Source organism: Podarcis gaigeae (assembly GCF_964106915.1).
Source record: "Podarcis gaigeae genome assembly, chromosome: 6".
Lineage (NCBI taxonomy): Eukaryota > Metazoa > Chordata > Lepidosauria > Squamata > Lacertidae > Podarcis > Podarcis gaigeae.
This window is the reverse complement of record NC_139682.1, coordinates 54426321-54448047: the sequence shown is the minus strand read 5'-3', so window position 1 is coordinate 54448047 and position 21727 is coordinate 54426321. Positions and strand designations below refer to the sequence as shown.

The 21727-nt window shown below is 41.0% G+C and overlaps 1 protein-coding gene across 1 annotated transcript in view; it reads left to right on the top strand.

The window, feature by feature from the left end:
- The window catches only part of BEND5 (BEN domain containing 5), a 736551-nt gene that overhangs the window by 652676 nt on the left and 62148 nt on the right, over window positions 1–21727 (top strand). Inside the window, exon 10 of the mRNA XM_083742456.1 lies at window positions 17735–17887. Coding sequence (XP_083598582.1) covers window positions 17735–17887 — 153 coding nt within the window. The remainder of the gene's footprint in view (window positions 1–17734; window positions 17888–21727) is intronic.

Here is a 21727-nt window from a genome sequence, read left to right as displayed (position 1 = left end):
TTGCATTGGCTGCAGTTCCCAGACTGATTAATCCAAAGTAGCAGGCCTGATAGTTAAGAGAGGAACCAATAGCCAAACTGTATAGGCCAGATGGGTCATGGGTGATCAGATTTTACATTCCCTCTGCTCTGACGTACCACCATGTTTCTCTCCTGCCAGACTCCCTGTAACATACCTGTTGATATGGAAACATAGTTTAAGAAATGTAATTCATAGGAGAAGCCTAATTATATGTGACATTTCATACATCATGGACAAAGCTTCTCCCGAGGAAAGTAGCAATGTTCTGTCTCCTTGACAGCAAAGAAACATGACACCCTGATGAACCAGAGGTAGCAAACATATATATTCTGCTATACTTCAAACAACAGCATTGTAGTGTAAAAGAGCAAATACAAAAGAGCAAGATCTGACATGAGTAGGAATTGAAGCTTGGAGAGCTTCCTAAAAGCTCTTTTCAGTTAAAAAACAAATTGTCCTTCAGGAAAAAAAAAAGATTTTAAAAATAGCAGTACTCTGCCAAGCAATTCATTACATAGATGTTGTAGCAACAATGCTTAACCCCAGTGGCTCCTTCTCTACTTTGCTTCTTCCACAAGTAAAAATGTTATTTCCAGGTGCAGGCTTTCTGGTGCATTCCAACAGGGAATAAGAGAGGCTGATTTTGTTTCATCCCTCTCTTTTGTTCCCTCTTTTGCTCTCTTTCGGATTCTCCCTAAATTTTCATTTGTAAACTTATGACGTCTGCTTGTGCATAGCAAGTTGGTTTCAGAAGGACTCATTCTGTTTTTGGAAGGACTTGAAATCCAGTGAAGGCTGGAAGATACAGAGTAGTATTCCGTGCTAGTCCTTCTCAGAGTAGACCCACTGAAGTTAATAAACATGAGTAAGGTTTGCTCATTTCATTGCATCTATACTGAGTAAAAGCTTATTTGAACCCTGGAGCCTATTCTGAAGGGTCCCAAATCTGTTGCGAGCTGGTAGAGTATAGTGTTTAAAATGTATGAGCTGTGATGTCCTTGATTCAAAACATACATCAAATGTGAATCTAACAGTTCTCCAGCTTCAACCTCCCAGCTGCAATGTTGAGATAACAATATTGACTTATTTTGCAGGGCTGTTGTAAGAATTGTTCAGATAGTGTCTGTAGAGCACTTTGAATACTCTAAATGAATGCTAAAACATTTTGTTGTAACTGAATAAATTCCCACTCATTAGTGGAAATGTGCATGGAAATGGTGTCATAAAGATGGACTATTAACTTAGTGGATTGGCAAGTCTTTGTTGCTGCTCAACACTCTATTGCCACACTCAGTGCTTTTTTTCTGGGGGGATGCAGGGGTATGCATACCCATAAACATTTCGTGAATCTTTGTACTTTTGTCCATTTACTGTATTTATTTTTCCTGATTTGAACTATAAAATGGTGATCTTCTTGAGTCAAAATGAGAGTACTCTTAAACATTTTTTTGGGGGGGAGCACTGGCCACACTCATTCCTGACTCTTCATTTTCAAGCCTTTTCAGCATGGCAAAATATATTTTACCTGAATTCTGATTAAAGGTTACAATAAGAACTTTGATAGCTACAAGGACATAGTGAACATTACCGTGCTAGGTGGGAGAAACACTTCTTTTTCTTCCAGACTTGGTTTGGCTTATTACTCACCATGGTTTGTCTTATTATTATTATTATTATTATTATTATTATTATTATTATTATTTTGCGGCATGATGGAAAGTGATCTGAAATCATCTGGAATTTGTCACCCTGGGCTCCTTTGGGAGAAAGGTCTAGGTAGGATATAAATTTAATAAATAAATGTGAAGATTTAGGCTGTTTTCACAAGTAATGCTTAACATTTTTGTGTGTGTGTTCACTAAATGTCTGATTTGAATGTGACTCTTACATTTGCTAGAATGTGTTGCATGTGATTTAAAAATGGCTCCCATTTTATTCTGCGCTACTAGAACAGATGCTACACCCCAACCCAGCAGGAGAAAACTGATGCACAATTGGAGATTGTGTGCATATTTCCCTGGCTGAAAAGCTGGAACAGGAGCTTCACGCATGCAGCCCGCAATAAAATAGTGTCAATCATTTGCAAGGAATGGCAAAGACTAAATCCAGACCTCTGCACCCAAACATGTAATCTTCTCTACCAAGGGCTGTGCTTGGCTTCTGGAAACATTCTCACAGTTTCTACTTAAGGATGTGAGCTTTCTTTTGTTGAATCAGAGCATTAGCATCACTTGCAAAATCTGACATTTAAGCAAAGAATATAGCATGCATTTGAACAGTTTAGGCTTCTGCCATTGTGTGTCAGATACCAAGCCATCATTACCTCCCACTCCAGAAACTCATCAAGGGTGTATGCTGCCTCTGCTGAAAGCTTGTGACACTTTAAATAGCTGTTTGGTCCAATAAAAGATATTGTTTGATAAATTCTACGGTCCTCTGAGATAACGTATCACATGATCACCTTGTGCTGGGTGTCAGTCAGACTTCCAGCTTCAATCATTGAATCAAACAGGCTTAAGTTAAAAATGCACACACTAAAATACCCAAATGGCAGATCAATTGATCTTTCTTATTTCCCCACCCCTGAATATCTTATCCAGAATGCCAGTGAAAGAAGAAATGTTGGCACTTTCTAACTGCTTTCCCTCCTCTTGACCTTTTAGTCAGGAAGCGGCTGGAGTGGAATGAAATGCTGAGGCACATTTTCTTTTATTGTTTTCTATTTTGTAAACAAACAAACAAACAAACAATCTGTCATTATCTGAGAACACTTCCTGGTCACAGTGGTGTGCAAAACTGCAGGTTTGGTTCTGCAGTTCCTTATCACGTGTAGCTCTGCCCCCTCTTTTTGCTAATCACACACATAATCCCAGAAACATACATCATAAGCAACGTGGTATCTTGCGTTTCTTTTCTATCAGGTTACCAATAGTAATGGTGTGAGAAGAAGTGAAGCGTTATGTAAAATCCTGCATTGCAGATCTTGAGGCTGATGCAAAGAACTCAATAAAGTCTTCTACTTTAATCATGGAGATAAAAATCACAAAAGTGGTTTCCAAGATGCAGAGCCTTAAAGACAAAATAGAAGGGGAAGAGATAAGATGATGGAGGAGGGGCAGGACAGAAGCACTTTGTTCCACAAAGTTAACAAAGAAAACAGAGCTGGGGGTGGGGATCTTTCTTTTCCACTGCAGCTTCCTTTTAGACTTTGTATTCATGGAAGGAAGGCTCAAACTTGGTTGCACATGAATCTTTTCCTACACTTTAAAAGACCCAAATGCCATAGCTTTATGAATGAATCAATGACATTTACAAGGACTTGGGTAGCTACTAATAAAATCAGCAGGGTGCTACAGTAGCTGCTTCTAAAGTGTGCACAGGCGCACAACATTTATCACACTGTGCTTACCCTGACAACTGATCCCATATGACTGTCAGCATTGGTGTCTAGTGTGGGCTGATCAGGGCAGAGTGTGATCAGAGCTAGTCTACATCAGAGGCAGAGCTGAGGGATCGTTAACCGGGGGGCGGGGAATCTAAGCAATGGGACTCGATGAAAAAAGCATCAAGATTTGGGATAAGAGTGGAGAAGGTGATTCTGAGCACAGAACAGAAAGCATGAAGCTCGTGCAGGGCAATTCGTCCACTATCTTATGCCGCACTACATCAGAGCACTACAAGCACTGACGTGTAGCGTTTTGTGAGAAGGATTACACTGCGTTGCAGAGGGCCTTCGCACAGCATAGGAGATGCAGACAGACCACCAGTGTGGAATGTGTGTGGATTGCAAATAGTTTGCCACTGGGTTGCAATCTGAACATGTACCAGTGTGTATGGAGGATCATGTGATTGCAGGGGGTGAGGCAGTCATGGGGGTAATGATATTGAAGATGGGAACAGAGAAACAGCCATAGGCAAAGAAACAAGAGGCTAGTTAGCTCTAGGACATGGCTCAACCCAAACTTAAGCTCTAGAGTCTCAAGGCCGCTGAGGCAAGAAGAGGATGTAGAACGAAACTGGATGCAATGTCTTCTCTAGCAGTGGATAAGCTCCCTCAAACTTGATTTGAGCTGGCAGTTACAAAGAAAAATGGAGAATGCTCAGAAAAATGCCCCACTTCCCAAGTTCTAAGTGTGACTATAATTGTTCTCCCTTCTCATGAGTCCCAATGCCTCTTGTCTGGGGTCACTCCTACTCCCTCTCCAGCTGCCCATCTCTCTCTTTCAAATATTGTGGGAAGTGGAATCTGAAGTAGAACGGAGGGGTAGGAATAGGCTCAGGGTGCATGAGACACACAAATGGACGAAAGTTCAGAAATCCCCACCCCCATAATCTGTTGATTGGTGACGATGGTGAGGTGTATGAACCTATTTGATTTAGTGATTTGATTCGTACCCTGCACCTTCCTCCAAAATAACCTAGGACAGCAAACATACACAATTAAAAGTTTCTTTAAAAAACAAAAACAAATTGAAACAGTTTAAAACAGCTTTCTCAAAAACATTTTAGAACTCCTAAAAGCAATCACCTACTCTCAAACTAATAATTTCAGGGTTGGCAGGGACAGAACTTTCAGCCATCAAATGCCTGGGTAAACAGGAATGTTTTTAAATTTCACCTAAAAGTTAATAGTGAGGGAGACAGATGCACTTCACTGGTTGCAGGCCTCTGGTGAAAATAAATATAAAAATAAATGTTGGTTTGTTTGTTTGTTTGTTTGTTTGTTTGCTTATTTGTAAATGTTTATTTATTTTTAAAAAAGAAGTCCACATCATTTTTTGACCAGAAGCAATCTCTTCCAAACCTTGTTCCCATAAATTTGTAAGCTTTGCCTTCAATGGGGCTTGTTCTGTGAAAATTGTAGAATACTTACACAAAAGCTTAATTTTAAAGACAAGCATTCTCCAATTTAAGTATATGTTAGATTGCAGTGAGACTTAGCAGGCTTTATGTTATAAGGCAGCAATTTCAGTTTCTTGCATTAACTTCTTGCATCTGTGCATGCAGCTTGTTTTCTTTTTAAAAACATCTGAACCAACTTCAGAATTGGATGAATTGCAATTGCAGAATTGGATGAATTGCAAAATAAAAAAATAGGTTGGTTGGAAGCATTTATTGAGGCATATTTAAATCTGATGAGGAAAGTACCTTCATTCCTTCCATGCTGTTAAATATCTACTGTGTATTTGTATATTTCAAACTGAGAGCTTTTAAAAATCATATCTAATATTACTGGCTGGTGATTTAAATTAATATTCTCATGCTTCACACTGCAGTGCTCTCTCTCTCTCTCACACACACCTGTATTCTGTAGATATCTTCGGAGAGGATAGCAAACACAATAGCACAATGGAATGCTCAAAAGATTTCTTGTTGACTATGTGGACACAGTCTTAGCTGCAGATAAGCATACCATTGCTCCATTTATTGTCAAATGATTAAAGAGACTGTAAACAATGAGAAGGCTGGAACTTCCAAAATATTGAGGGGGAAATGCTATATATATTCATGTTCTTTTTTAAAATAACAAACCCAGAAAGCTTCTAGACAACAGAAAGGGTCTGGAGAGGCATGCAGGAACTATTGTGTTCTCAAGCTTGGAGGACAAACTACCACACTGCATACATACATCAATCCATCTGACCAACAATCATCAGCTTTCTAGGTTTTTTTTAAAGTAGCTGTGCTCTGCTACTCTGGAAAAAAACTACTCTCCTGTAACACAGAAAAGCGGCTGCCTTCTGAGAAAACACAGAACGGCAGTTTTCCAAAAGCTAGTTGCTATGGCTGCCAGATTAGAATGAATCTATGTGTGTGGAAGGGATGCACAACTTCCCCATATCTTGCCCCAGTGGAAGATTCACAAAGCACCCACCCCTGCCGTCGCCCTTTCTCTGTCCCAAGGTCAAAAACCTACATGGAGGCAAGTGGACCCCAGATCCCAGTAGAGCATATTTTACCACCAGGAACTGGAACTTTCTGGAAGCACTGTTGTTTGCGCATGACACCTCTAGAGTGCAATGGGGATTAATTCTGCTGGTCTTCAGTGTGGAATGAACTGGAATATCCTGGAAGAGGGCATGGCTGGCTTGTTCCCTGAACAAGGGCACTCCGCACTACAGCATTTTGTTGCAGTCCCTGTTGCAATATATTGCTATCAGTTTGTGGGTGCCAGGCTCCCCTAAATTCCTGGACGCAGTAAGTGTTCGGATTTAATCAAACCTCTTGAACCCCTGGATTTAGCAAGGGTTAAAAAACAAGACAGGCTAGTTTCCTCATGAGGTAATTGCCTGAGAGATGAGCCATTAAGAGAGAACAAAGGGGAAGGTGATGGACCATTAACAAAGCTAAAGAGAGGAGACTCTGGGCCAGATGGTAAATGGATGGGGCCTTCCTACAGCTCTCAGATAGTTAGTTAGAAGACACAGCCAGAGTCTGAATTAGAGCCTTTAGGGTTGGCTGTGATGTTACTTAGAGGAAGAAAAGTTTGCAGACTGGTAAAGGCAGCAAGCTTGAGAGAGAGTCAGAGCATGATGGTTGCCTTTGAATCCAAGGCTGCAGCTATGAGAAAAACAAACCCTTTTGGGGTGTTGATGCGGTGAACCCCTTCATCATAGGCTCAGGTTGTACATATGTGTGAATAAACCATATATCCTAAAGACACTACAGTCTCCACTTTGCCTCATGTCCAAAAGGAAAAACAAACCCCTGGGTAGGTGCATGCAACCCCTGGAATCTCACACTGCTTGGAGATTGGGATGGTATGCAACAATATTATTCCTAATATCCTTTATTTATCCAGTAGAAAATTCATGCAAGCCAGCATAGGAGTTGGTTGTCGTTTTTTGTTTTTTTACTGCAATATCTCCATTGGGCTGATGCGTACCATCATTTTTGTTGCAGTGAACATGACATTTATCATGGTTGTATTGGGGTCCATTCAGGAGAAATGATTACCACATGAAAACAACAGAGCAAGCCAACTCATTGAGAAGGTCATTGTGTCCTAGGGGGCCCTTCCAAATAATGATCAGCATAGTATCTTCATAAACTTTATTCTACTCCTGTTTTAAGGGTGATTTTGTTTCATTTCTATTCAAGCATCAGCTCTTACATAAAGTAATATTAAACACTGGACAACTGACAAAGCACAAAGTCATTTTGCAAGGAGATCAACGGCACTGCCAGGCTTGAGGGGATTCTGGGTGTGTATTCATTCCTATACCCCATCACCTGGTCCAGAAGGAGCTGAATAGATGGGGCTAAGGAAGAAGGTTTTCTAAGGCCAGATTCATTGGTAGCTTAAGATTCTGGCAGGGTCTGGCTTGCATGCCAAACTGCACTGCTTTGTTTTATTAAAAGATTTACCTTTTGCAGTGGATACTTTTGCCATGGGTGTGATGCTCTCTCTTGCTTTCTGAACATGGCACACATGTTTGTTGGCCAGGGACACTTTTTTGAGCATCAGGATTGTACTTCATTATGGTAGGTTTTGATTGGTGATCTTTATGTTCCCCCATCTCTAAGGTTCTGAGAGGCATTCAGAAACAGTGCTGTTGGGTTTACAGATCACAAAATTTTGGGGAGAGGAGATGAGGGAGTACTATTTAAACCCTCAATAACATACTAAAATCAAAGTGAAGTCTTTCCAGCTATTGTTGTTGTGATCTGCCTGTTTGTTTCCTCCTCCCAAATAGAAGCCATCTCATAGTACTAGCAAGGGTTGACTTGAGGCTGTGTTGGCCCCTAGGCACTGGCTAGGGAAGCAACATACTTGTGGGGAAAATGTTCACAGCAGTTGCTAGACCAGAAACTGTCACATTCAATCAAACACCACCACAAGTTAGCATTGCACAATGCAGAACACTCTTCGGAATAATATGGACATTTTTCTGAAAGTACCAATAGCAGAGTCTGTTATCAGTTACCTAAATCACTGGAAACATCAGTCTCAGTTGACAATGTAGCTACCAATTTATATTTTTGTACAGGGGACTTAATAGCAATTAGATGGTGCACTTTTTGTTTCAGTCTTGGCTGATCCCAACTTAGTAAACTAATAATGCAACCCTATGCATGCAGGACGCGGGTGGTGTTATGGTGTAAACCACTGAGCCTTGGGCTTGCTGACTGGGATCCCCGCGACGGGGTGAGGTCCCATTGCTTGGTCCCAGCTCCTGCCAACCTAGCAGTTCGAAAGCACATCAAAGTGCAAGTAGATAAATAGGTACTGCTCTGGCAGGAAGGTAAATGGCGTTTCTGTGCACTGCTCTGGTTTCACCAAGAGGAAGCAGCTTAAGTCATGCTGGCCACATGACCCGGAAAAACTGTCTGTGGACAAACGTCGGCTCCCTCAGCCAGCAAAGTGAGACGAGCGTCGCAACCCAGAGTCATTTGTGACTGGTCTTGACTGTCAGGGGTCCTTTACCTTTACCTTTATGCATGTCTACCTGAAAATAAAAGCTCTTTCTCCCCCCTCCCCCGTGCAATTCCCCTTGGGAGTGACAGAATATCATCATCCCATCACTCTCAGGGGGACCAGTTCTATGTGCATTGAAAGTGTGTGTGCAGCAAGAAAACTGTAATGTGCTCCTTTTCCTCTATGGCCATCTGCGGCATCAGCCATTTTGCTGCCTTACTTTTAGAAAAAAACACACACATATACTTGGAGAAAGACATGAGGAGGCACTTCAATTAGCTGCATCTTTTAAAAGTCAAAGCATGTGGTAACATTGTTCTTGTTTTCCAGCTGAAGGCACAGTTCTGGGAAGCGTGCCACTGTCTGTCTATAGGCCTTGTTTGTTTTATGAAGGTTACAGGCACCTGGAAGGGTTGGTAGAACTGTCTCCTTAATAACATACACAAATAAAAACAAGGTTCAGATGCTGTAATAAACCCAGCAGCCGACTGACAGCAGAGCTTTCTTGGCAGCTTGGGATAGGAAGAAGTTTCAGAAAGGATATAAGAAAAGATGCCAGGAAGGTGTGGAGTTGTCAGGGCGATAATTGGACTGGCGTGGTTACTTCCATCCCGGGTTAAAAGGTTGGAAAACCCACAATTTTACTCAGCAGCTGCAAACTTGCCTCAGAATTGTTATTCAGTGGTCAAAACACAGTCTGGTTTAAGACCTGGGTTAAAGCTATCTCACGTTGGCTCATGATCCAAACAGCCTGGAAATTAGAAGCTGAGGCTGATGCCTTTACAGAAACACACTCTGATCAGTAATGATATTGTGCAAGGTCACAAATTGTGCTTGCTGACAATTTACCTTCCATGCACCCACAATTTCCCTTGGCCTTTCAGATCCAAATCCAGGTCAGGAGGAAGTGCCTGGGACCAGCAAAGATGCCTCATGTTGTTCTGGACCTGTAATGTCTTACAATGTCTCTGAGCCTTATTGTGTTGCTAGAGAAATCTTCCTGTTGTGGATGGGCACAGCGGCAGTATGTGCAGAATTAGAGTCCCCCTGTGGTTGAGGGACCCTCAAGTTATTCATTTGCATTGTTAACTGAGTCGAAACATTGGAAACAGGACTGCAAACAATTGCCATTGTTGCCATCCTAGTGTTTCACTTTCAGCTTTTTCAAGTTGCTGCACTTGTGGCAGTTTTCATCCTATTGTTGCCTGCCAGCCCAATCTCTGAGTGCTACAAGGTTCCAGGAGCTCCAGGCACTTACCCTGGGGTTCATGATTCTGTTGGAATGATGCACATTGGAGACTGTGATGTCTTTAGGATATATGGTTTATTTACACATATATACATCCTAAGCCTACTTTTTCCACTTGAAGATATTTTGGACCATGAGGCCCCAACTATCAGGCCTCATTTAATAGGTTCACAGCATTAACACTTAAAGAGATGTTAATTCCAGCAGAATTCCAGCAGAAATTGGGCATGGTTCTGTCTCTTAGCTGCCCGGTCTGTATCTTTTCTTCCCCTGAAGACATGCCGCAAGGCAGCAGAGGTTTAGGACCAGAGGTTTCCTTCTCCTAGATGGGCTACCTTCCCAGGTGGATAAGCCCCACCTGCCCCTCACTTCTCTCTACAGCAAAGCTGTCAGAACCTCATGTTGGTGACACATTTTTTAGACATGCATCATTTCATGGCACACTAATTCAGTGTTACTAGCAAACTGAAGGTTAAACTTACCCCTTATAAGAGATACGGACACATGTCATGCAACACACCTACACGCTGCAGCCAACACATTTCCATGTCTCAACCTACAGTTTGGAAGCTCTACTCTACAGCATCTGCAGAAACCGCCTTCTTGACCACTTGCCCCACTATTGGTCTTGTCTGCTCAATCCTCTGGAGCTTGTCTTCACGCGCAGGGTACCTTCACCTGGTTTAGCCAGCCAATGAAAGCCATCTCCTATGGTGTGGCCACTGTTACATGCTAACGGCTTCTAGTTGCCACAGGTGAGAGCTGAGTGCAGGGTGGGGACCAAAGGTGGACAGCATGAGGTGTCCCTCATTGGAGGTACTACCCCTCCCCTAACACCCTGGTGGAGGTTATGCAAGTGATTTCTAGCTAGGAAGAGGCTTAGACTGGTCGGTGTTGGAGTTCAACAACATCTGAAGGGCCACAGTTTCCCCATCCCTGCTCCTGAGCCTGGTCTGATGGATGTAGATCAGGTCATCTGATATGGGAAATCCAGACAAACTGGATTCTGCAGATCATTGTAAGGATGCCTGCAGAATCCAGTCTGTGTGCGTTCCTATATTAAATGACCTGATCTTAATCTCTCAGACTCGTGTGGATTGGAACTTAGCTATAAAATACCAGATTCTGCACTTTCCTGCCATGCAGTTCTTGGTAGTTTAAATGTATAAAAATATTCATTGAAATACCGTAATATTTTGAGGGAAAATATGCATTTATATACTTGCTTTGAGAGGAAATGAACATTTACATATTTAAATATGTATTTAAATGCATAGTTTGAAAGAGGCTTTTTATTTTAAAAATGCAGATTAATGCAGATATGGAACAGAACTATGAGTGAAAACCATGCAGAAGTGATATGGATAGAAATAGACAGATTTCCCATCCCTATCTGAGAGTTTTCAGCATCATGAAATGTCTGTTGAAACAGGTTAGCAACTGTTAAGTAGCCTGTGAATCATCTGGGCACTTCTTATGCTTGCCAGTTTGAACCCTATGTGTAGTTAGTGAAAGGCGAACCTCTCTGCTGTACTTCCATTTGTGAGAATTGAGAGATCTAGTAGTTTGTGTTCTGCACTTGAGAGAGAAGTGATGGGGTGGGTAGGTAGCCCAAATTACCTCAATTTAAATGCAAATTTTGACTTTTCACGTCTGACTAGAATGTCTATTTGTTTTTGTTTTTTAAAGACTCAAACCTGAAGCAATGAAAAAAATCAAATCTCTTTCTTGCTGATATTGATATATTTTCCACACAGTAATCTTTGCTTTCCTTGTGTTTCCCCCTCTCCACTTAAAAATTAATTTTCTTGAGAGAAAAAGGTCATTAGGAGAAGGTACTCCATTCTAAGCAAAACAGAGAAAAGATGCTGTCTGCTTAATATGTTTCATCATTTCTTAGTTGAAGATTTCCTATTTGGGGATTTTAAACCCCAGTCACTAACTTACAAAGGGACACTTGAGGGATGGCATAATAGTAAGTTAAGGGTTTCAAATTGTTTTTAGAATTTTAGATCAGTCACCTATAACCGAAGGGAATAATATATACATCAGAGCCCCTGAGATTTTTAATGGCATTGGTTCCCCTCCTAAACACCCCTGTTAAACACGTCCTGTTAAAAACCTCCCAAACTCAAACTGAATCAAAATAGGAACAGCTCCATTGTGGAACTAGTTGTTACAAGAACCATGAAGCTATCCTTATGTCACATTTCTGCCTCATGATATAGTATACCAAGCCATGTGACGTCACCCTTCTCTGTGTCCCTTCCATGCATTGAGCCGTTATTTATATGAAGTGGGAGCACAAAACCCACAGATCATGTCACGTATGAATTATATTACAGAGGTCACATGAAGAGAGTAGAATATAGAGCAGTGGGAAAGTGCTGTTTTCCTTTATAACATTAGGTTACACCATGGTATACCAAAGCTGTGATCCAGCAAGCCCCTTTGTGTGTACTGTACATACACACGCTTACAACAGCCCTTGTCAGTCATTCTTCCTCCTGCCCCTATAATAACCAACATGTGAGGGGGGAAGCCGCGACAGTCCTGTTCATCTTGTTGCCTCTCTGTCACCAGCTTCAGCACATTCTGTAATGATTTTGCCATGACTTCCATTTTGTATATTTCTTGTGAAGCATCCTGAATTTTTTCCCAGCTTATCTGAGTTTTACAGCTTTGACCACAGCCTTTTGAAATGATGTATATACAATATGGGCTTGTGCAGGGTAAACTAGCCATAATTTGTCATACGGTCTGCAATAAAAACTTTTACTTATTTTTTTATTGACACAGAAAATACTTACAGTTGCCTCATGAGATTCATCTAAGGACACCCCCACCACTGAAAAACAAATACTCAACCTGAATTTTGTAGATAACTTGTTTTCATTGAGAGAGAGAGAGAGAGAGAATCTCAAAAGTTTTTTTTCCCAATGTTGATAATAAAAATAATGAATGCTGGGCTTTTGAAACTGGTGTCTGGAGACATAGACAGTTGTGGGATTTGAAGGGCTAAGAGCTGAAAATCTCTCGGCAGGTAGTTTCTGTGAAATGACTAGCCAAGCCGCCTTCTGCCGTACAACTGCGTTGGCACAGGAAAAGTATCTCTTTGGAAGTAATGATGACAGAATCAGACTCAAAATATCAGCAAAACCTCTTGCCTCACTTCTGATAAGTGCAAAGGTAAAGGAAAGCAATCTGAGGGATAGGTTTTTATATATCATCATGAAGCTCTTGGCATTTTCAAAACTTGGAAATTTAAGTTGCAGGGGCCGCTGCCTGCAAGTGTATGATGACATGCTCCAGGGATCATTGGGTAGATGAAAATTACAATTAAAACACACACACACACACACACACACACACACACACACACCTTTTTAAAAAAAGCATTATAGTGTCTTCTTTTTGTTTTTTAAAGAAACTGACATAAAATGAAGCTGTATCTCCAGCTGACATTAGGGCTCCAGGGCTGGTAGGGCCAGGGCTGCAGAGGCTTTTGTGGTGATGAGGCATGGGGCAGGGTACAACAACAGATCTCCTCTCGAAGACTGGGGCTCTTGTCTGAGAGGGCGATCCAATGGGATGCCTCCAGATTCCTTAAAATTGAATGGTAAGTATCAAATAGATTATGTTCAAAGTAGTGCTGCGTTCAGCACTCTTCTCCCACATTGTGGACCCCTATGCCATGGCAGATGGTCTTTGGGTTAGGTTGGCCCACTCAAAATGGCAACCTTCTAAGGCTGCACTTCATTTTAGAAACAGATGAACAATGCTCCTAGCTCTGGCATTGCTGTTGCTTACTGAGAGGCTGAGGGGAGAGACTTTAGTGAGGATGGGGCTGCATAAGTGCATTGGCAGGAGGGCCAGGTTGGCTGCACTGGTGCCCCCACAGAGCTTGACCACACTACAGCCTCATCTCACTTACTCCTGGTAAGTGACAGGGATGCTGGTGCTGGGAGGCTATTGCTGCTGACTGCTCTTAAGAAGAAGCATGGGAAGGCATAATTCTAAAAAAAGAAATACACAACCGTATTTAGCTCTGAGCTTCTGTTCTGCAGCAAAGTCCTTGGGAGAAAAAGAAGAAATACTTTCAAATGAGCACTGGTGTTAACTCCATGAATTAAATCCTCCATAAAGTAAAGTGGGAGTGATGATTCCATTCTTTTCTTGTACAATATCTGAGTAAAGGAAGCCCTTCAATTCCTTCTTAGTTCAGGGTTATAGCAGAAAATTAATAAAATCTATATTGAAGTGACAGCTGGTTTCCAGCACTACCTTTTCCCTGCATTGCTTTCCTCTCCAGTGACTTGTGTTTGGGGCTAAATACACATTTATCCCTTTTTGTTTTATAGCTTTTATTGATTTTTTTAAAAAAAGAAATCTCTGTGCTTAAGAATCATAATTGCATTGGGATATCAAATGTGGTCCTAGCAGCCCAGGCTGTTCATATCATTTTTCCTTGGGCTGTTTAATTAATGGTCTTCCAAAGTCATCAAGATTATGAAATGAAAATGCAGAATGAACACACTTTCCTCCAATACTTCATGGAATGCACAAGGAAAGGTTGGGAAAGTATGAAGGATGATTATTGGGTTTTGTAACATCTCAAAATTCAACATTTTTGTTGTTGTTTCTAGATTGCTGCCTTCGATAATTAATTCTTGATCCCCATCCTCCTTTGGTTGAGGATAGTTATAAGAACAGACATGCTCAAAGAGACTTTGGCTTGGAAAAAACTGGCTTATAATAATGAAATGAAATATACCTTTAATTATCTAGGAAATCTGGAACATCTATGCAACCAATGTTTACTTTATCTTGATAATACCTGTAAGGTATTGTTATTATGGCTAAACATTGCATAGTGTTTTCTATTATCATTTGTTGGTTGATTTTAAATTCAAAGCTTCACGGTTTGATTTGCTTCCACATATTTTTGGCTTTTAGTTACAGAAAGCTCCAGGCAGTGTGATTTTGGCAACTAATGTTTCTTCAAGTGCTGGAGAATTCTAAAACTTTTTTTTTTTAAGCATAATTATCAGCAAAATTGTGTGTCAGTGAAATGTGGTCTAGCAATCTTTAAGCTGTGAGAGTACACACCTGCCACTCAGTGCAAGAGGCAGGAAGGGGCGGGGTGTCAAATGGCTGAAGGGGAATGTGCAGGACACACCATGGTGGTTTCATTTCCTGTTTCTTAGATTGGGTTAAAGGGACAATTTGCAACTTGGCAATTGAGGTTACATTTCATCAGTCAATTAAGACATGGTATTTTGAGTGCTTTGAGGAGGGGTTTTTATTACAGGATCGCTGCTGCTTATGCATGCAAATCCTTCACAGCATCCACACAATGCCATCAGCACCAAAGTGCTAGCCACATTCCCCTCTGCATTTAATCCAGATCTATCCTTTCTGAGCAAAATCTAAAGAGTAAAAAACACCTTAAGAAACCTTTGATGATAACCTGTTTATAATATCTGAATCAGCCTTTTGGAATATTAAGCCCTGCCTGGAAGCCCCTTTGAGCCAACATACCTTTGACTTTGGGCCAGGTACTCAGTTTTATTTGGTTGGAGTTTGGCATTAATATTCCGTATATATCAACAGCCCAATGTCAAGGCACATTCACAAAGATACTGTGTTGTATCCAGAGGTGTCCTTCATTTCTGAAAGGTTGTCTGATCCAGTGGAGGGATCAGTGAAGGGAGGGGATACTAACAAATTTCCCTTTCCCATGCAACTTCCTCTGTCACCCCCACACATATCCTTTTCAATTCTGCAAACAACTGGAGCAGACTGGGGCATGCAGAGTACTGCAGAGGGAAAGGCACCTTCCATTCAGGGAAGCTGTCACCCGATCAGAGACATTTCCATGAACAGAAGGGAATTTGTGGACCTTGGAACAGGGTTACCAATCCTTTGTGATAATTAGACCTGGCAAATCACCATGCTTTCTATAAATCACTGCCATATTTTCTTCTCTGCTATCTTCATCCTTTGCCATAAAGACTTAATTCTTCATTACTGTGGCATGATTGAATATGGCATTTGCCAGGTTTTGAGCTTGTTGGGTTCTTCCCCACCCATGAAAGTCTATAAACTAGAGAGTAATTCCTGTGATTAACTTTGGCAGCAGACAAATGTAGCTGACATGCCATTGGATCTTGCGCCCTCCATTTTGAGTAACGTTGCTGTAGCCTTTATTTCCTTTTGTATCATAGATGCCTTTTATTCCAGAAAAATTTATACAAGAAACAATTGCATTATGAAGTGAGATTGTTGTTTTCTTTGAAAAAATAGAGTATGTACCTTAATTCAACTGTGGTACCATGCTCCAAAACAGCTCTCCATAGTCATATTCCGTAACACACTGAATACCAGCAAAATGAAGTGGAAAGCTGAAGTATAGCAGTAGAATAACTCTGCAAGTGCTGGCCATTATAAGGCCAGGAAGCCTTCTTTGTAGTTCCAAACAAAGAGAATCTTTCTGCTACGAATATTTGTGTTACATTAACAATGAATCCATTGCTGGGCAAATGAATGGGAAGGATGTTTCATTTTTTTTATCATCATCAAATGTGACTCATAAAAAAAGAACATGTATAATACTAAAATGCCATTCTCCTAACTGGTAGAGCTGCCCGGCAACTGGCCCTCTAAGAGGTAATTACGAGTGCAAAGTCGGCCATGTTACTGAGAGGGGTTGGGCTACTGTGTAATGAGAAGTGAAGGGGTATTTGATTGTTGGTTGATTTTCACTCTTGTAATTGAGTTCTGACTACAGCTTACAAAGCATTGAAAATATACTCTAAGACAGCCTTCCCCAACCTAGTACCATACAGATGTTCTTGGACTACAGTTCCCATTGGTCAACATGGCCAATTGTCAAGGGTGATGGGGGTTGTAATTTTTGTTCAGTATGCAAATGGACACCTCTTGAGATACTGTGAGCAAATTTTGCACGATGGTTCCCGAGATTCAACAACAACACCATTTGGATTCAAGGTAGTGGACTGAAGCTTTCAAAACTGCATTGATTTTAACCAAATATTTCATGATGGTTCCAGGGATCAAGGTGCAGGTTTTCACCTGTGTTTGGACACAATTAGATGCTATTTTGACTCAAGATGGAAGGCTCACCCTTTAATACTGCATTGATTTTAACCATCAGTTTTAATCTTCTTTCCCATGCTTTTGTTTTATACTCTTAATGTGTTTTATTCATTTATTTATAAGGTACATATCCTGCTTCTTAATTACAAGGATTTCCAAGGCCTTCAGAATCTTCACTGTAGCTTATAAAATTTGGCAGTGCAATCCTATACGTGTCTACTTAGAAATAAGTCCCATTGAGTTTAATGAGGCTTACTCCCAGGTGAGCAGGTATAGGATTACAGCCTAAAATATTTTTCTCACTCTCTTTACATGTCCATCTACCAGATTTCACCTTTTCAAGTGCTCAGAATGTCTTTTGTATAAGGGAATGTCACCATGAGGTGAAAAATTCCTACAAGCATTCACTACACAAGGAAACAGTTTTAGGTACAAATGTACAGAAGCTTTATAATGATTTATCACCCGTAGTGACTTCTTCCTGAAAAAATGACTGTATGAAATAACCTGTAGACTGTTTGTAATTGTTTGGCATGGATAATCAATGAACTCCACCATTCTCTTTTTCTTACAGAGATGTAAACTGAATACTTCTTTTTCTCTTCGGTTCAGATCTTTAGGTCTGGGTAAAACCAGCAATTTCCATATGGATGAGTGGAAAATTTCCATTCAAGAGTGGGCCGAGATGTGTGAGCATCTTAAAGAGAAACATCTGCACAGGAATGTCAGCTTTAGGGCTGTGTGTGCCACTTTGGAAAAGACCTGAAGCAGCCCTAATTGGTACACTGTCTTCATTCTGGCACAACACTTCCTACTGCTATATGTTTTGATTTTCAGGGATGACATTGTTGCTTTTATAGCTGAGTTCCCTTTTGAAATATGTTTTCAATTTATCTTTTGTGTGCATGTATATATTTTCTATACAGAAAGTTACCCTGGAATTCTATATCGACATCCATGCTCACTCCACGATGATGAATGGCTTTATGTATGGGAACATTTTTGAAGACGAGGAAAGATTTCAGAGACAGGCTATTTTCCCCAAGCTACTCTGCCAGAATGCTGAAGACTTCTCCTTTGTAAGCAACTCTCTCTCTCTCTCTCTTTTCTACTGTATTTCCTTCCCCCTTCCCTTCCCTTCATTTTTGTATTATTAAATAGGTGTCTATTCATACAACTCATTCAGCCTTTGGCAGTGCCAGAGTCTTCAGGCAGCCCATGCTCCATTCAAGCCATGATGGCTGAGATATGTGTGTGTTGCTGCTACTTGGTAGATTCACTTTTGTTGTGGCAGCATTCTCACAACCAGTAGAGACTGGTCACATTTGCAACTGACTGCATACTGGGTTTATGAGACGGGCGAGGAACATATGCCTTCAGACAGGGCCAGATTTAGATTTGATGAGGCCCTAAGCTACTGAAGGTAATGGGGCCCTTTATATGCCCAGCTGTCCTTTGTCAACAACAAATTGCCACTGTTTTTTTTGCTATATGGTAATTTATGGACCTAATAGGTATCTAAAGCCATTTGCACATAACAAAATATGTATTTTATCAAAGTAATTTGTTTTTTATCTTATATTTTGGAAATGTACATCCACATTTTTCTTTAAACTTTTTTGGGACCCCCAAAAAGGTGGTGCCCTAAGCTATAGCTTGTTTAGCTTATACGTAATTACAGCACTGCCTTCAGATGTTGCTAGACTGGAACTGCCATCATTGCTGACCCTTCAGTCATGCTGGCTGGGGCTGATGGCAGAGGACAGAGTTAGAATAGATTTTTGGCCTCAATGGAAGTGCCATGTTCAGAGGCAATATAGCTTATCCTTCACTACCAGGAGTTGGACTTCAGGGGGAGGCTGGGAGCTGCCAGAGACATATGGCAAGTCACTTTTGGAAGTATTGTGCTGAACTAGATGGAACAGTGGTCTGATCCAGCAAGGTGGTTAACTGAAAAATGTACTTGATACAAAAACTTTTGTTTGTTTGTCAAAATGGGATGTTATGTTGTATCCCTTAAATACTATATTGGATAGATATTTCTCTCCCCTCCCCTCCCACCCCCACCCCACCCCCCGCAACCTGACCTGGTCTTTATTTTTTCCCCTTTTCCTTTCTCCTCAGTGCTTTATTTTTTTTCTGAGGCCAGCCAGCCAGCCAGAATATGCCATCAATGGATGTTCCAGCTGCTGAGTTGTGTTTAATCTTGCATTATTCCAGTCACAGCCAATATCATCCTAATAACCCATATTTTGAAGGTGCAGGAAGAGGGAACATGCTATAAAGGGCCTCCCTGGCTTTTCCTGCACAGAAACAACGTAAAGCAGCTGAGTCTGCATATTGGAAACAAAGCAATCAACAGAGAGTCCCATTTGTCTACTAGCAATAATGCTAGCCTGAAGGGCTTTCCCCACCTCACAGTACTGTATAGAAATTGTTTGCATCTCATGGTTTCACTTAATAAAAATGGCCAAAAAAAAAGAAAAAAGAAAAGACTTTGCAATGCAGAGCTGATAAACAAACTAAGGCAAGACATGCACTTGGATTTGTGACAGTGCTTGGGTAGGGATGTGTGCACATTAAAGCCGTAATTTAATTGTCCAGGGATCAAATCTCTTTGATTCTTTTGATGGCCTACCCTGAGTCAGAATCTTAGAAAATGATGGAGGAATCCAGGATTCTAGTATAGTTTTGACTGGGAAGCAGTGTGCCCAGTCCCAAACACACACAAAAAAGCATCTTGGTCTTTTTAGGGGTCCAAATAGATGTGAAGTCAGTAGAATGATTGCAATTAGTATGTCTGGTTTTAAACTTTTAAATAGCACCTGCAGTGCCTTTGGGGGTAGAAGCAAGATGGTGCCATTGAGGGTGGGAGTTTGAACAATGGTCACTTAAATAATGATGCATTGTGGGGAAAATAGCAGCTCTAAAGAGGGAGGTTTTCATTGTGAACTTAGCCCAAGGGAGATGGTGGGTTTTACAAAAAGGCTACCCATGTTCTGCAGTTCTAATGCTGTGGTTTCATATTTACTTGTAAAGCTGCCAGTCTGTGTGGCCAATATTGCATTAACAAGATTGCTATATTTTATCCTTGTGGAAATTTACCAAATTATGTGCATATGGCTGATTGTGGTCAAATCAGTGCAGGCAAACATATTGTCTTATATGACAAAGATAAAACAGGCTTGCAGATTGTGCATTGAAATAATGAACTAGGTTACAAATGTAAAAAATGAAAAAAAGCAAGTTTTTAAAAACAAATGGAGTGGGAGCCAAACATTTTCCTTGCCTAGATCACCATTTGGTTCAGGACTAGCTGGGACAACTTACTCGACCCTTTAAGACTGTTATTATATGCCAGGCTTGAATTGTTAAACTGCTGCTACTATGTATCTTCTCATATTGGATAAAATACAAACTAAATTAATTCTATTTTGGAAGGAAGGGTGCATATCCTTGTCATTTGGTAGTGATGGTTGTTGTTGTTGTTTATAGAGGAAGAGAAGCCTTTTAGGAAGAGAGAAAGTAGGTGCCAACAATCAAATAAACATTGTTTGCCTCCTGCTCCAGGTCACTTCCAGAGGCAACTGGCAGGCTTCAGCACATGCTGGCAGCCAGCGTATTTGAGATTATTCTGGGAGCTGCTGGCTCACAGCTTCTCACACTGACTCAGCAGTTTTGGTGTGTGACCTTGTACAGGGAGGAATTCACTTGGAACAAGACTCAAATGCCAGTTATCGTTGGACAAAATAGCAGGCCCCAAACTAATAGCCTCACTGTCTTGTTGATCCACATGTTTAAACTGGCACCTCACATTCCTTCTGTTGTACTTGGATGTGTTTGTTTTTTTAAAAAAGAAATCTTGTTTAAAAATAGAGATCTGCAAATGTTTAACCAGAGGGGTGCAAAATCCGTGGCATGCTTTATTATGGATACCCCTTCTCCACCAGGTACTACTGGTGGCCCTTACTGTTCTCTATTGCTGACATTGGATGACATGAGCTAATCTTTGGGCACTTCCCAACATGTAACAGGGATGCCCCTGTTGCATATCTCTGCCTTAGTGTCAGAAACCCTTGTCATGTTGAGGTCTTTACAATCCTGTGACCGTCCCACATGGTTGCAAAACTCTCGACTCTTTCTAAATAAACAAGCCCTAGTAGTGTCTTGAGCTATAGTAGTAAGAACAGCAAGGAATACAGTTGGCCAGGCTACCAGGATTTCTTTGTTAAGAGATATGTGCAGATATGACACTCTCGATATAAGCCTTTGTGGGTGTGAGGAACAAAGCGGTGACAATTAGAAAGCTGTGTATATAAATACACAGCAGGCACCGAACGCTCCAGAAGGACGGAAAACTGCACAGTAAACGTTATCATGCCCATGTTCGAGAAGTGTGGGAATGGGCCACTGTTGTAGCTAATTATTTTTCTGAAGCTTCAGGAGGTCTCATTTACATTGTATGCTACAGCAGACATTTGTAAGGATTAGAATACTTCCCTAGAATTGCTTCAAGTGAAAGCTGGCGGCTGCATGAAGTGTTGTCTGTAATTGACTAGCTTCATGTCTTCACACAGCATCAAGACAATGTTCCATTATGTTATCCATTGACAGTATCATTGAAAAGATTACTCTCCTTAAAGTATCTGTCAAGCTTGATTGATTTACAAGGGACAAAAGCACCGAGAGGACTTGAAATGCAGGTCCTTCTTTTCTCTCACACCACCGTTTAGCATACATAATGGATCCCCTTTGATGTCAAAAGCTCATATTCCATTAATAATGAACAGGCTTTTTGAATGCAGGCTCCTTGTACAGAGTCCCACACTAATAACCTGTTTGCTGCAAAATGGGAATCACTGGCAAAGCAACCATTTGTCTGGATTTTACATGCTATCTGTGAGTCTACACTCAAAGGG